This window comes from Lepisma saccharinum, chromosome 1, assembly GCF_977018435.1.
Source record: "Lepisma saccharinum chromosome 1, izLepSacc3.1, whole genome shotgun sequence".
Lineage (NCBI taxonomy): Eukaryota > Metazoa > Arthropoda > Insecta > Zygentoma > Lepismatidae > Lepisma > Lepisma saccharinum.
Window position 1 is genome coordinate 141,486,284 of NC_139229.1, and position 16,967 is coordinate 141,503,250.

The 16,967-nt window shown below is 38.2% G+C and overlaps 1 protein-coding gene across 2 annotated transcripts in view; it reads right to left on the reverse strand.

The window, feature by feature from the left end:
• Positions 1-5,616: 5,616 nt before the first annotated feature.
• Positions 5,617-16,967, reverse strand: part of LOC145989211 (uncharacterized) — a 36,276-nt gene continuing 24,925 nt past the window's right edge. The window contains exons 2-3 of one of the 2 annotated variants that reach the window (XM_083124525.1): positions 13,344-13,455; positions 5,617-6,444 (exon numbers count right to left, since the gene is read on the reverse strand). In XM_083124525.1, the coding sequence (XP_082980651.1) occupies positions 5,738-6,430 (693 nt within the window). In that variant the 5' untranslated portion in view covers positions 6,431-6,444; positions 13,344-13,455 and the 3' untranslated portion in view covers positions 5,617-5,737. Of the gene's footprint in view, positions 6,445-12,526; positions 12,643-13,343; positions 13,456-16,967 lie in introns of those variants that run through there. The other variant, XM_083124518.1, reaches the window with a different exon arrangement.

Genomic DNA, 16,967 nt, shown 5'->3' on the forward strand with positions numbered 1-16,967 from the left:
GAATCTAGGTGTTCGTGCAACGCTATCTGTGACGTATTCATAAACGAAGGTTCGTCGTGCTAACCAAAGAACAAATGAAAGTATGGGTATACAGTTATTTATGTCATTAATATATCGCTTGTCAAATAAGTATAAGCAAGTGTTCTCATTCCTGTGTGAATGATGCTTGAATACATGTTATGCAGAAGAACTAGATTTTTGTTGAAAAAGGGGGGGGGGGGGCTCGGCATAAAAGAAAAAGAGGGGTTGTTTTCCATAGGGTAATACACAAAATTGTCACTGGGTCTGACGCATCTTAAGCGTACTGTGGGAGTATGAATTGGAATTACTAAAAATTGACTTTAAAAATGCTCCCAAAGTGGGGAGGGAGGGAGGGGAGAGAATAATTTAATGTAAAGCAATTCGTACAGGAGGGTACTTAATTGCAAAAAAAGGCCTGAAGCACCTCCACCATGTTGTAATCCCGTTTTACCTGGGATCTGAGGTCACAGGGAAGTTTTATTTAAACATTTAGGTAGAGCTTAATAATATCTGTTGGCTGAACCTGCTCCGTTAGGAGGGTAGAGATATGGAAAGTTGATGTAAGGTTTTTCACGCTTGTTCATACCTGGTAGGTGTGTGTGTTGTCTTGTCCTGATGCTTCTCGCAGACCGAATCGTGAAAGTTGCCAAGGTTCTATCCAGCGACCCTCAGCTCACCAGACCGAGCGATCCCTTGCGAATTGCAGCATGCTAGGCAGCGGTAACTCCGTGTTCCATCGTCGTAGTTCAGCAGTGTAATGTGTTGTAAAGTATTAGACTAATTATCCATGTAGCGCCGATGAGTGTCAATTTCTAATAGAGAGCGAGCTCCGGGTAGGAGCTTGCTTTTATAATCTCAGGCGTCGAAAGGTTGTTAAACCTTTCGAACGCGGTAGATCTTGTTTAGATCCACGCGTTTGCCTTTCAGTTCCTTGTTTAACGGAAGTTACAAGTTAGCGCATTCTTGGGATCACTCACTGGTCGGACAAGTTCAGGAAATAAACAAGTGTGAATATTAATATGACGATGTTTTCTCGGTTTAATAATCTCCATATCTCTACAATATATATATATATATATATTATAAACAAGAAAAGTATATAAGAATCCAAACATTGCATCACGAATCAAACACCACTGATCAGTTACAAAGGAGAAAAAGGTTTACGAAGCTGCCGTGTTAAGTATCTTTATATAGGTACACACACAGCAGACTCTTGCAGGATTGGACTGTCCCGGGTTCGAATCTCGGCCTGGGGGTCCTTTGGTCCTTTGTTGAGCATCGCTTATAAAATTCGTCATAACATCACTCATCCCCATCGTCGCGACTAGCCAAAAGTGGCAGAAAAGCGACTCTAAATAATAAATTAAAACAAATCAAATTATAGGATTGGATATATTCGGGTATTTTCAAGATCTGACAAAATTAACGCAAATCTAAGTCTTAAGCCAGTCTCACAAGGAATTAATGTCAGTGCTCACTTCCGGATAAATAAACCTCCAGCGTTGGAATAGTACAGTCACGGACACTTCTGGGTTGTAACGATCCCATTGACTTTCAATATGATGATTACAACCCAGAAGTGTCCGTGACTGTACGAGCTGCGAGAGTTTTCTTTTCCTCAGTTCCGAAAAGAACCGTCTTTAAAAACATATTCGTATCCATTCAACTATCAGTCAGAATTGAGGATCGCACTGGTCAACTGAAGATAGTTAGAAGAAGAGGGGCACTTGATGTTCGACTGTTTTAGTTGTTTTTCAACGACAACACATATTATTGAGAGAAAAAGGTTTTTTATTGATTGAAGAGTCTGCTATTTATGACTGTTTTATATAAATAGTCCATGTGTCTAAATTTCTTACTTTCATATTGATATGTTTTTCTGTCTGTTGCATAGAACATTTTGAACTGAACACACATGCATGCTGTGTAGAGCACCGCAGGAAATAAATCTGTAGTGTTATTGCATACCTTTGACCAAGAAGATGTCAATGTAATTAATGTAAATGTGATAAGCCTAATGGAGACACTGCAGTTTTCGTATTTGGAATATTGTGATGTTTATTTAGTTTGATGTCTAGTTCGTATTGCGGTATAAGTTTCAAAATCGTACGGAGAAGGATTCATTAGAGTAAGATCCTCTATCGTAATACGAGTGCTGCAACTGTATACTACGGTATAAGTGATGTATCAATGTTGAATACAATCTGTTACATACTCAATTTCACTCTACGAGCTACACATACTGCATTTTTGAACAGTAGAGTTCCCCATGTATATGGCACCGTGCCATGAAGGCACATTTAGGGGAATTCTCGATCTCTGCCATTTAGGAGGTGATGTGATCAGCACGACGCTCCGGCCGCCTTTACCCTCCTCCCCCTGGTTGCCCCCAGGTACCCATTGATTTGTGGCTAGGCTGGGTGAGACCCAGAGACCCAGAGCCACTTTATGCGGGGACAAGGCCGGAAAAATCCCGACTTTAGATCACCCACCCCGGGAATCGAACTCGGGTCTCCCGCGTGGCAGTCAGACGCCCTACAGACTAGACCATCGCGGCTACGTTTTTGGAACAGTACTAATAGTATTATTTTATTCATTTCTTCCCTCTTCTTCAAAAGTTATTAGAATCCAAATTTCTGAAGTGATGTATGGAAGATTCAATTAGATATTCCGTCCCCAATATTAAGGTCGGAGATAAGTACTGTGAGACTGGTTTTAGGAAGCTACATTAATCAATTGAGATTGTTTTTAGTAATTTTAAAGCTCGTATAATGGGACTCTACAACACTAACAAATACACTAATTCTCCTTTTTTTTTTTTGTAGGAGATGAAGACCATATCAGTTGCTATGATCATGTGTTCTACTGCGTGCGCTATATTGCTCTGTAGACCGGCACAAGAAGAAAGGGAAGAGCTATTAGTACTCTTGAGAACATTGGTCAGAGATCACTTTCATCAGACATGTGCAATGGTTGTTTTAACTTCAAATTCTACTCATAAATTTACTAGCATTGACCATGAACTTCCAATTTTATATAATTCAATAGAAAAATCAAATGTTTTACGTGCAAACTTACTACATGCAATGAATGAAGACTGTTCTATTTTAATTCTTTCACATTCAAATATTTCTGATTTAGTTGCGTCTTTGTATAATGCGACAATAGATACCATTCAAAGAAGAAGAAAATTCATTGTACTCTTTACAGAGAATGTCGAAGAGCTAAACAATTGGAACAATCAGCACTGGTCGTCACTGTTTCCTCACATCTACATCATAACAAAGCACTCGGTGCCACAAAATTATACTAAGTATAAAATACTAACATACAGTGTGATGAACAATTTGAAACCAGGAGTTCCTTTAGTGGTAGCTGAATGGTTCAAGAATCGTCTTACGCAGATAATGTCCATCAGTGCTACTCTATTGTGGAAATTAAGGGGGAAACAATTGAGTTTGCTTATGTATCAGAACATACCATACACTGCAGTTCAAGATGGAATCTATGGTGGATTTGAATACAAGATACTGACGGATTTTTCAAGGCAGCATAACTTGACGTGGAACGTTACTTTGAGTGATTGGGTAACCGACACTGAACTGAATGGGTCGCTCCCAACCTACCTGCAAAAAATGACATCTGGAAAATACAAAGCTTTGACAATTGGCTTATTTATAACCAAACGGAGGAATCGGTATACTGACATCAGCTCCTCTTATACACAGAGCAGCATCACATTCTTAACACCAAAACCTCAACGTCTGCATAATTTGTGGTCCATATTTTCACCATTCAAAGCTTCTTTGTGGTTGCTTACTATTGTGTATATTGTGTTGTCTTCGACTATTCTGTGGCTAGCGTCGTGGATTAAATTCAATATGAATCCGTCCAAGTACAAGGGCAATGTGTACTTAGATTTCGGCGCCTGCCTAACGAACTGCATTGGCATTATTGTTTGCATCAGTGTTCCCATATCCAACTACCCGGTCATCACCCAACTGGTAGCACTGTTTCTTGCCTCTTCGACAGTGTTCACAACCGCTTATAATTGCAATCTGGTATCTTTCCTTACGATTCCAGTGTACAGAGAACCGATTGACACCTTACAGCAGTTTCTGAGTTCCGGGTTACAGTGGACAACTTCAGCTCGCAATTGGGCTCAAGTTCTTTCAGAATCAACGTCTTCCGTGATGAAAGAAGTTATCCTGAAAGAACTTCCGATCAAGAATGCGGAAAAGATTAACAGACTGCTTCAACAAGGCAGAGTTGCGACTGTCGCGGAAAAACTGGATTCTGGAAGGATGTGTACTGTATTTAGTCTAGACGATGTAACCCTCAAGGATCTCTACCTGATGAAAGAGAATGTCGCCAGTCTAAATATTGGGATTGCATTCGAGAGGGGATCTCCACTTTTGGAAGATTTCAATACTTACTTGGGTAAGTTGAAAGATTCTGGGATAACAAAGTACTGGGAGGAACAGGCCGCAATGCTCTACCAATCTAAAGAATACATGTTGCCTCTGAAGTACGAACATCATGGGATAGATTTACGCCGTTCTCTTTCAATGGATGAATTCATTGGAGACTTTATACTACTCACAACCGGTCATATTGTATCACTAGTACTATTTTTTATTGAAATTATATATGCTAAAGCGGTAAGAAAGTATGCAAAGTGCTTCAAAGGTATTAAGCATCATAACCATATCGAAAGGAGATGATTGAAAAACTCGATGTAAAATGCAGTTCCGGTAAAGTCCTTGAATGAAATTATGCCAGGCGTTGACAGTTTACTACAAAATTGTGCGAAAGAGAAGAGCCGCAAGTTTCCACTCCGGGAAGATTTATCTACGGAGCACGATGAAAGGTAATTGTAAAGGTTCTATCGGTATTAAAAAAGATCTTCAAGAGAAATTAAATAGTATATTGACATTGTACTTGGCATATCTGCGAGTCTTCGCTGGGAGTGCAGAAACGATTGTCTGAATTGTTGTTTTAAGTTCACTGTATGAACAGATAGGCTAATCGTGCCTGAACCTACAGTTTAAAGTGGGATCTGAAACACTGTGCCACGAGTCAACACAATACTATTTATCAATTTCTTACAAGAAAATTTTATGTAAATTCCACTCACCTGCCAAGCTTGCCTCAAATATTAAAAAATACTGCCGTACGTGCTTGTCTCTCATGGAATGTACGCATATGATATGCTCAGAGTTGTTAAAACAAATCTTCCTGTGAGAGATATCCTTTGTTGTTAAAACTTGCTTCGTTTTAGCAGAAATAAACTGTTTTTGTGTAATATATATAATTAGCATTGAAAGATAACTAAATAGCATTTTTCTGCTGTTTGTAAAAAAGAGAATAGGGATGTAATTGCTTTTGTAAGTTAGGTAATAATAAATCAGAAATCGATATCTGGCCAACATCGTATTAACTTAAGATGATTGAACTTGTATTAATTTTCCTTACTATCAGCAATAGTTTTTCTTGTTCTTTGAACAACATAAATTACTCTTTAAGTTCATGTTATCTAGAGATAACATGACATGAAATAGCGTGACAAATTATAACCAAGCATGAGTTTGGGCCTGTTTTATTACATTCAATGATGAGTATTCAGAACGTCAATTTTCAAGTAATTTTACAACGAAATAGCAATAGTTTGAATTGTACTGAAGATATCTTCACTGTTACACAGTACACATATTTATAACACAACACAACAAAAATCCGCTATACTGTTACTCTTTGAACGACGAGGTCCTTTATGCAAGCAGGCATTATCAGATCTGACAGACGGTAGGGAACCCACTGATTTCTTCCTCATCTTTCCTTTGTTCATTTCTGTGTTGAGTTCACTGAGGCTGTAACTGATTCCGGCTACTGACACTGAACTCTTTTTCCGAATCTGTTTCTTAAAATCTTCAACATCTGAGTCATCGTCTCTGGTGATTTTCGATCCATCAGAGTGGTTAATCGATCCTATTCTACGTTCCAAGCCATGAGTCGAAGAATCAGAGTTAGTCGTCGATAGCATGTTCGAATACACTGCTGGTGCTGCAGCACACTTAACGGATCCTGAAGAATCTAAGTCACATAAATCTGCGTTTCCTTTCTTTGCTCTCGTCTTTGATATGCTCCTCGGCATGGGTTGTGGCATTCCTCTCTTCTGTGAGGGTTCTTGTGCAACTATTTCCGTTTCAGATGATGTATGCCGTGATAATTTGGATTCGGTCCTCTCCTCCATGAAGTGCTCCGGTCCAGGCAAATTCTTGTATTCATTAGACTGGTCTTCCAGAGGTTCCTTTCTGGTTAATCTTGGAGTTGGTCTCGGTGTTGTCCTTGGAGTAGGCCTTGGAGCCGGTCGTGGTATTCCAACAGATGTTGATGACTTCTTCATTGCTACAAGGTGTTCTGAAATGAACAAAATATCCATACTTAGTTCAACCGTTGTTAGGAATTTATATATCAAATGTGAACAAACATAGCAACAGCCTGTTAGTATCCTATTCATGTAGGTTCACAATGTCAACATGATGCTAGAGCTCAAACAAGGAAACTGATTTATCTTACCCGGGACCACTCGCCGAAGCGGAAGCCCCATTGTCTTATTCAAGTTCAGCAAAATACTTTGAGAGATTAGTGACCTCCTTTTGTGGAGGATTAAGAAATTTTGTTAGCTGTCACTCACTGGGCTTATTGAAGATTTCTTGTTAGTCTTAGACTTCATCTCCAGGGAAGATCAATTAATTTTAGACGTCACGGGGGAGCGATCGCTATTCACTGACGTCATTATTTAATATCTATGATAATTTTAGTTTTCGTAGAGATCAAATTTTAGTCGAGGCTGAATTGGAAATTGAAAATAGATGAAGCACCAAACAGAATGAAAAGTGTATGCGTTACCCAGGATTTGAAATTTGGGCTTCTCTTTTCGTAGGTAACGGCCTTCACGATGACGTAGTGGTAACATCGTCGCCTTGTAGTCAATGGGTCCTAGGTTTGATACCCGGTGAAGGCACATTGCACAGTGGTTCGGATGCCACTTTAAACTGTAGGTCCAGTTCCTATTAGCCTATCTCTGCATAAAGTGGATTTAAAACAGCATTTCTTCGTAGGTAACTCTGCTAACATATGACCACCGACCGGAGATATGGAGCCCCCCCAAAATTCAGCATAGGGATAGCAGGCATATTCTTTTCCCAGCACATATCATACATGTGAGTCAGCGCTTGTGAGTAATGGGAAAAAAATCGTAAGTATACTACAGTTTTAGCGCATACTTTTCGTTAAGAAAACACGTATAAAAACTTACAGCGAGGTCATTTACCTTCTACGAGATTGATTACTCTACAGTCTGGTATACTGAAGACATCGAAAAGTGTATTTTTTTTAATTCATAAGATGATATTCCAATTCATTATACAAATTGATGTGACCAATTGTGTAATTATTGTAATTACATATATCATTAAACAATTATATCTTTTCGAACTAAATAGATGGCAATTTCACATTATTTGTCAACATTTATTAGTTAACTAATGTATGTGTTATTGTGTGCGTGTGTAGTAGTAGCAGTACTTTCTAAGCAACTATACGCGGTCAACGCCTGTTTCTTTACAATGTGAAAGAAAATCATATTGTGTATTTTATGTTGGTTTCTTCCTCTTTAATCTAATCGCAACGATGAGGACGAATGATTGAAGGAAACTGATGAATGGACACTCATAAACGATCATCTATGCCATGACATCAACCCAGGGCTATCGGTGGCGAAATCGTAAGTCCAGCATTCAATGCACTGGGCCACTGAGGAGACAATTGTTCGTGTTACCGAAAGGAATACAGAGTTATTCAAAATGATGGCGACAACTCTAAACGTATGTTGTAATAGAAGTTTATGATTAGTAACATGAAAAAGGGTATCAAATGAAAGCCTACTTAAAATGGCAATACAAGTTTTCCAAGTGTACTTCATAGGTAACCCCATTCCACCATGAGGTAACCCTACATACACAGTGCGGCAATTTGAAATCGGGACTGGTGCTGTAAAAAATGAACACGTGTTCATAGAAAGTTACTTACCTGGGATCATTCAAAGTAGGATCCTCCTGCATCCACACATCGTTGCGCCCTGCCTGCCAGTGCATGGAAGCATTGCTGGAATTCGTTTTGTTTAATGCTGTCTAAAATCATTGTCGTAGCCTTAATGATTGTTGATACATCATCAAAATAGGAACATTTCAGTACAGCTTTGAGTTTAGGAAATAAAAAATAATCACACAGAGCCACATCCGGTAAATAGGCCAGGTGTGACAACACAGATTGCCTCTCGGGTCAAAAAGTTCTTCGAAGTCTGAGCCTTGTGACTTGGGGAATTGTCATGAAGCAGACGCCAGTTGTTATCAACCCGATACCCGAGGCTCACGACTGTTATTCTTTGCACAAACGTTTCAGTACCTCAAAGTAAAATGCAGCAGTAACAGTCTGTCTGTAATTTTGATCTTCAGTAATGATTATCCTCACTTTCTCAACCAATTTCGGTGTTCTGACCGTCCTTGCTGCACCTGGATGCTCGTCGTCTTCAATTGGCTCCCGTCGTTCACTGAAACGCTTGAGCCATTCAAATACACGCGTACGGGATAAAAAAAATTGTCCCCATACACTTGCTGCAACATGTGAAATGTTTCCATAGTAGTTTTACCCAGGTGTGCACAAAACATGATGTTTTGATTTTTGTTCCATGTTGAAATTACGACGCACTTTCACGACATGTGCCTACACTCAACAGTGCCACACGCAACAATGTTACTCAAGATCAACAAGTTCTGCATCGCTTATTCGTGAGATACTCCTCACGTGTTCGCACCACAGAATGCTTCCAGTGGCGCCACCTACCCAGAAAAAAATCTGTCCAGTTTTCAAATTGCCGCACTGTGTACGTTAAGACGATAGTCACATTCGACCTTACACTTTTGAGTTCGTGTTTTAAGTTCACTTTAGGCACAGTAAGGCTAATCGGGACTGGACCTACGGTTTAAAGTGGAATGCAAACCACTATGTGCCTCCACCGGGTATCAAACACGGGACCCCTTGATTACAAGGTGACGACTCTAAAAACGCAATTAAGTTACTCATCTCTGTATAGAATATCCAATGTAATATGGCTAATTCCACAAATGGACTTTGTTCTTCTTAGTTCTCTTCTGCTGCGCCATCTGGAGACCCTGTATACTCTAGATAAATACGCACGAGTGTATGATCATGTATCTGTATTTTTGGGGGACTGTATGTCTTATTTTTTCTTCATTGTAATCTTATAAATGTAGTCCAATATCAATAAGGTGAGCTTGATATTGTGCTAATGGTCACAATATATAACCAGAAGCCGAACTGATAGTTCTGGAGATTGACAGTTTGTTTTTTTCCTGTGGAAATACAAAATACAAAGATATTGGATTTTTGACGTGATAAAAAGAAGAAAAAAAACAAGCTTCGATTTCCACAACTAGTCGATAAAGTATGATTTGTAAACCTCTGGACACAAGAAACAACTTAGTTTTACTAGTGAGAAACACTGACAATCAGTTTAGTTGAGAAATGCCTAAGCATTTTAATTGAGAAATAAATATTTAAGTTACAGAGATGATCTTAATCTTATGTGCTATGCTCATAATTTGCTTTCATTATACTAAGGCACAAAAATTTATGAGTTAAATATCAGCAGGCTTGAAGTTTGGAAATACAATATACCGGTATTTTGGATCGTCAATTCAGCAGATTCTTGTAGAATGATTCAGATGATTACAACCAGAATTTTTTCTCCATTATAACCTTGGGATGCGAACCTTCCCTAGACAAACGTAAAGTCTATAATTCGTAAAATTTACTACACTTCGTTTTATTTAATAGAGTAAATGTAATAAATAAAAGAAAAATACTTTAACTTAAATTATTTGTATTTCTATTGAAAAAAGTAATGAGATATACTGCTGACAAATAGCGGCGATCAGGAGGGGCAATTGCCCCCCATCCGCACTTTTTGCACCTGTGTTATGGCCTCTGAATGATAAGCCTTGTCAACCAAGAAATAAATGCAGCCCTTGCCGTCCCAGTTTTGACACCCAATCGTCGCTTATGTTTCTCATTAGGTTGTTTGCATAAATGTTAAAGATATAAGAAAATATTAAATATTATTAAAATATTTTAAAAACATATACTGTAAACATTCTTAAAACACAATTTTCAAATACTAAACATAAATGTAGATGGGGAATGAAGGTACTTGGACGTTCGGCGCTATCTAACGATGCAATATAGAGGAACCGGAAAAAATATATCCATCGTAAAATTTACGAATGGTTAGCATTCTAGAGTTAAATCAAATAAAGGCAATTGTATCTATTCATTAATTCATTTCTGGCAAATTGTCCATTGCTATTTTCAATCTCTTTTCATCCGTTAAGTATTGCTAAAAATTACCCAGGCGATTGTGAAATATATTTATTGATGAGTGCTTGAGGCCAGCCTTCTTAGTACCTTTCCAGTGAACTCTTCCGATTGTCGAAACCTTGAATCAGCTGTGAAAATTTGTTAGTTCCGCTCGCAGGGCTACAGAAATACTACTTGGTACACTTTGGTATTTCAATATGTTCTTTTTCTCTCTCTCTCTCTCTCTCTCATTGTTATCAATTGTGTAATACAATAAAAATATTCAAAATTTATGAAATTACTTTAATCAATACCGTATTTCACTGCATAATCGTCGCAGATTTTGGCAAAAGTGGGGTGGGACCATTATGTGTAGTTTTGTTTTTAAAAATAATAATTGTGTCGGTATTACCGGTAATTAAAAAAATAATTTATTACTAAGCTGTCTTTGGTGCAAGATCAGAATGCACGGAATATTAAAACTGAATAGAGTTCAACTCGACGGAGATAATTTCTTTGTTACAGTTTAGCGAATATTTTTCCGGTCCGAAAAAAAACAACACATTTGTTGTTATTGATTGTGCATTATTGTCGAAATATTACACTTGAGAAAATTTAATGCAGTGTTGCGAAGTACGAACTTAACAAAAATTTAACCTTTTGCGTCGGAATATTCTGTGTCGCTATCATTGGTTTTGTATTCTGATGCTACGATTACACGATAAAAGGTTATGAGATAATTTTTGGACGGGAAAAACAGGTCGTGACGATTAATCGGTGAAATACAGTAGAGATATGGTTAATTACACGCTTTAAAAAAATATTATTTGGAAATAATTTTGCTCGTGGGTAAAACTTACCCAGGGCGCGTTCATGCATCTTGGGAGAGAGAGGTCATCTTACCGTCCTTTTTTCCTCATCTTTATCAAATGCCTTATACGATAAAATGTTCAAACCTTATAAAATTACTTGGTACTATTATAGTATGGGGGTGACACCTATAAATCATATATTTCGCACTTTTTTACATTGCTAACCTACTATTTTGGAATGCGGAACATTTCCTAAGGTGAAATAATGCATTTCTAACTAAGATAATGTTTATTTCTTACATTTATGAATATTTACTGTTACTTGTTATTTCGATTCTGTAACACATTATGGCGGGCGGTAGTGTACTGGTTCTGGGCGCGTTGTGCGAGTGTTTTGTCGATTTATGCAGTGTTCCAACCTCGTTCACCGGAAAATATCTACTTTCGTGCCCAGATTTGAAATTATGCTAATACCTCGCAAACCATTGACGTTAGCCTCACAAACCATTGACGTTAGCCCCACAAACCATTGACGTTAGCCCCACAAACCATTCACGTTAGTCCCACAAACCATTCACGTTAGCCCCCAAAACCATTGACGTTAGCCCCAAAAAACATTTTCCGTAAGGTTAGGTTAGGTTAAGCTAGGTTAGGCAAGCATAGTTAAAAAAAAAACTCGACACGTCATGTTTTAGTGAAAAAACGGCGAGTTTGAAACACTGACTACGGGGAACATTGTGCTCTCGTGCAGAAAGCAAATGGCGGAAGCAGGAACAGTGTGTCGGACAGAGATTTTCGCAGAAAACAACATGTATTCGCATTAAAATGGATCAAAACTACATTCACGAACTTCCACAACGCTACAGAAAATGATTTCCGTAAGTACTTTCTCCTGTAAATTTGAAGAAATCCGTCACCCCTATACTATAATGTTACCAATTACTTTAATCAACGAAGGCACAATGAAGGCATTATTATTATTTACATGATTTGAAAAAAATGTTATAAATCGGATTTACGAAGCAATTTTACTTGTGGCTAAGATTTACCCAGCGTGCGTCCTTGAGTCCTAGAGGAGAACGCGAAATGCTGTGTGTTTCGAAAGGAAAGAATTGTATTGATGCTGCAACAAATGTTGCCGTTCTTCATTGGTCTTTTATTTCAATTCTCGAATCTTTCATCGTTTAAATAAATAGAACGAAAATGATGGCGTGTTTTAGCAAGTGTTCGTTCAAGCCAATTTGACTCACCTGGTATGCTCCTGAATGTAAAATACATCCACTACAAAATATCTTCCTTGTTTATTTCACCATTGGTGACCGTAACTGACTCAATCCCTGGTGTACGTACGACAGTAAGTTTTAACGCAAACAGGACGTCCTTCCTTGATAAGCATAAGTTGTTGATTCACATCGCAGGAGCATGAGGAAACGTTCAATCTGCTGCTTTGATAAGAATGCGTCATCTTTCCACAAATATAAGCTGGGGTTCTCCAACGTCGCCAATTACTGCGATAGCATGGTAGGAACGACGAAAAACTTCAACCTAAATAGTAGGGAATTCAGGGAGTCCAGATCCCATGAACATTTCTACTTCTTGGGTTAATCACGACGATGAGGATGAATGTTGAACTGGTGTGCTGTATGAGAGACAAACACAATTATACATTCGTGATTTACTCAGGGTCCGAACCTTGGGACCTGTGACTTCGTACACTGACTACGGAGTTCGGCGTTTTGTAATTTCTCAATTGCCATATCCATAAATAAACGACGATTAAGTGTCAGTAAAACCCAGGGCAGTGACATACGCAGGATTTTTTTTCTGGAAGGGCTGTAAATGTAAAATGCTGCAAAAACCAGTACGCTTGGACAATTTCATTGCTCGTTGGGCTAGGTTATCGTAGAAAATATTTTCTGCTGTACCGTCATATGGGGCAATTTCGATTCCGTGCAGGAGATTCAATCTTTGAAGAACATCTAAAATCATTGATCCAATTTTGATCAGCGTTTATAAATATAACTTTATTTCAGAATATATTAATCTTCAGCAGTTATTTTAACATACCCGCTAATGTTCCTTCAAACTCGCCATGCGGATAATGGCTGTCATCTCCACGTAGCTATCTGGTGAAGGTGGGACCTCTCCAAGCCTGGCCTTCTTCCTCCTGAATGCATAACTGAAAGAAAGATGGATTTCGATCAGTAATTACGAGTATACTAGCAGATGGCAAGCACATTTCATTATCTTCCGTGATCGATACAGATTTTGTTTTCTCGTCGTGAATCTACACGAACGTCGCTTTTCGTTTCATTCCTTTACCGTATACTCGGTTCAGACTGCCGATTTTTTTTTTTATCAAAGTTTGATGAAAAGATCCTCTATGGCTATCGATCAGGTGAGACCAAGCTTTCGAGAGCTAACGTCTTTTATATCCACTTCTTCCCTAAAGATGAGAGTGACATTAGCTCTCGAAAGCTTGTAATCGATTCCATATCTCACCTGGTCGATAGTCCTAATGGATCTTTTCATCATTCATCGCCAGGAAAGCTTCAAGACTTACTCTATCAAAGTATGTTTGAAGTCCACTCTCTGCTCAGATAGTTTAATTGGGACTGCACCTACAGTTTAAAATGGGATCCGAACCACTGTGTAATGTGCCTTCTCCGGAACCCATTGATTACAAGTCAATAATGTTACCACTATGTCCAGAAAGTCGTCCATGCTAGTAGAATTTACTCTTACAATAGAATAAATATTTGAGCTACAATTATTGCCTGAAAGTGAAAGAGAAAACCTGGTTCAACTGCACATTGATTACAACTTTACAATGTGAAGCTTTCGATTCAGTGTGCAGTTTTAAAAGGTTTTTAGCACTTAGCCAATATTGATATTCTCAACCAAACCTTCAAAAACAAAAATGAAGGTATGAATGGAAACCCTGGTTTAATAGGTCGCGGTAGGCTTAACATATACAAGCATGTGGTATATGAATCCTTTAAAGCAACAGTTCAAAATGCAAACTCTAAAATTTCGAATTAATATTTCTTTAATCCATTGTGCGAATTAAGCTTTTTGCTTTGGGGTGGGGGTGGGGATATGCCCACTCAGTGCAGTATTTGTGATCTACGGGGGGGGGGGGGGGGCGGTAGATTTTTTTGAGGGGGTATTCAAATTTATATATGTTACCAGTTAGTAAATTCTACTATTGCCTTCCAGCTATAAGTAGACCTACCCAGGTCATTAAATCTTATGATGATAATATTTGCACGTAATTTAGAAACAGAATATTTACATTCTAAGAAAACCCAAACCCATACACAAAAAAGAGCTATTGAACTCAGCGGCGGCGCAAGGATTAATCATCTAGGGCTGCTAAGGGGATGCGGAATAAAAATTTTGGGGGGGGGTTTCGATGTTAAAAACAAAGAAAACATGAATCACGCATTCATGTTTTAGCCACTAAATCAAATACCAATCAACGTTTAGTAGGCTTGAATTAGTAATACAGAGAAAACTTGACCAAATATATATTGCCCATTCAACTCAATGACGGCGTGGAAAATGTTATCTACCTCTAACGAATAAAGCTGACGAAATCAACCCTATATGCCATGGCGGCAGGTTTTCATAGTTTATTTGACAATGGACAGAGCAACAGGGTTAGTCTGGGAGCTCTTTGTAAAATTTCTACACCCGACGACAAAAAACAAATAAACAATGATCTATTTTAAAATAGAGGTCGAGACGGGAACTAGGATGTAATTGTTTTGAAGGTTAATTAACTATTTTCTCGAATGATTTTTCCGTGTGTGTTGTTCCCTAGTTAAGAAATGGAACAGTGTGTGCTTTCAATTCCATTTCTGTGGTGGGGATAAAAACATCCCCACTTTTCGCCACCTTTGCCCCGCACTATGCTAAACCTTATCTACAAAGGAAAATATATTGTCTTTGCCCCCCCCCCCCTGTTTTGGAACCCAATTGCCGCCACTGGCAGGGGGTGCCTCTGAGTGACAGTCGTCAATCTGCCACTGCATCAGTCTAGTGATAAAATAAAATCGTTGTGCTTTTTCAGAGGTTGAGACCCCTACCTCTTTAAGAAATTTCTGAACTGAAAGGGAGTGGTAATTATGTCTATGTATGATGATAATAAGAAACTGGGTAGGCTTATATATTGTTTTCTTACGTTCAACGCATTGCTACCTCTAGCAAAATCACGAAAATGAGAAGACGAAATTAATAAAGGGACATTTCTCAAAGGAACATCCATGCTCAAGCCAGGACTCGAATGTGGAACCTTCAGTAAAAGAATAGCGGGTGGACTGCTCAGCGCAGTCTGTTACTGAGGCGATAATGATAAGTTTCCACATTATTTTTGAACATACTCCAAGTTCTTTTTTAGTTTTTTTTAGGTTCGCTCTATGTTCCGATAGTCTATTCGGGAGTAGACCCACAGTTTAAATTGGGATCTGAACCACTGCGCAATGTACCTCCATCGGGACCAACTAATTACAAGACGACAGCCTTACCACTTTGCTATCGGAGAGGTCTTTGGAACTTACTTCAAATTATTAAATTTCAATAAGACAAAATATTTTTGCACTGCAACTATAGTGGTAGCTCAGTAGTAATCTCAAGTGGTGTGAGCGGCCTCCGTGGCGGAGTGGTTAGCACAGCGCGCCACGGGTCGTCCCGGGTTCGAAACCTGACCTGGGCATGGGTTCTTTTCCGTGAGAACTCCTTCATCAATTTCATCATCGCTAAATAACAAAAATCAAATTAAATAAAAAAACAGATGGCAAAATTGCACACGTGGTGCTTTTGAAACACCAAGATTCTTGTTGTGGAATACCAAGGCTGATGTGTTCCAGTGATTTACAACACCAAACCTGGTGTTCTAAAGCGTCTAACATTCGTAATTTTCAACATTAATCTGGTGTTGATACCTCCGCAGCAGTGTTGTCACAACCAGGAAGTACAATTCTCTGTGAAGGGTGTCAAATTTCCCTTTCTTGTACAAACTTTTCTTTTATTTATTTATTGACAGAGCCCAACAGACCGAGCCCAATTATAGTGCTCTAATTACATAACATTATTACAATAGATTTATTGCAGTGTATCAGTTGATTTTTTAAAACTTGTAAAAGCCTTATTGCAAAAATATCAATGGTGTTATTTACACTTGAAAGAGTTGCATTCTCTCCACACAGGAGAGGTAGAAAGAGCTCACGTTTTCGCTCTCTTCCAATGAGAGATTTTGTGATTGGGACGTGTTCTGAAAACGGGAACATTAAATTTTACGGCTGATAACATGTTAGAATCGTCTATTATACCATTAATTACTTTATAGAGAAAACGTAAACTGAAATAGCATTCACAAAACTTCACCAATTATTATAATTATTATTATTTGCAGTAGTGGTAGAATTATTTCCATTATTTCCAATAAATCACAGAAATAATAGGACTTATTTAATGGATAAATATCAGGGATTGATAGCATTACAATAATTTAAAAACTTAATACGATAATGAAAAATGTTAATTTTCCTATGTTCCAAATTTAAAATATTTAATTATTTTTGGTGTATAAATTACATGAAGAGAAAGAAAAATTTATCTCACACCTCATTCAGCTTGAGGTTAATATATGTATTTTCGATATTTCTCGCGATTTTTGCCCCTTTTCAC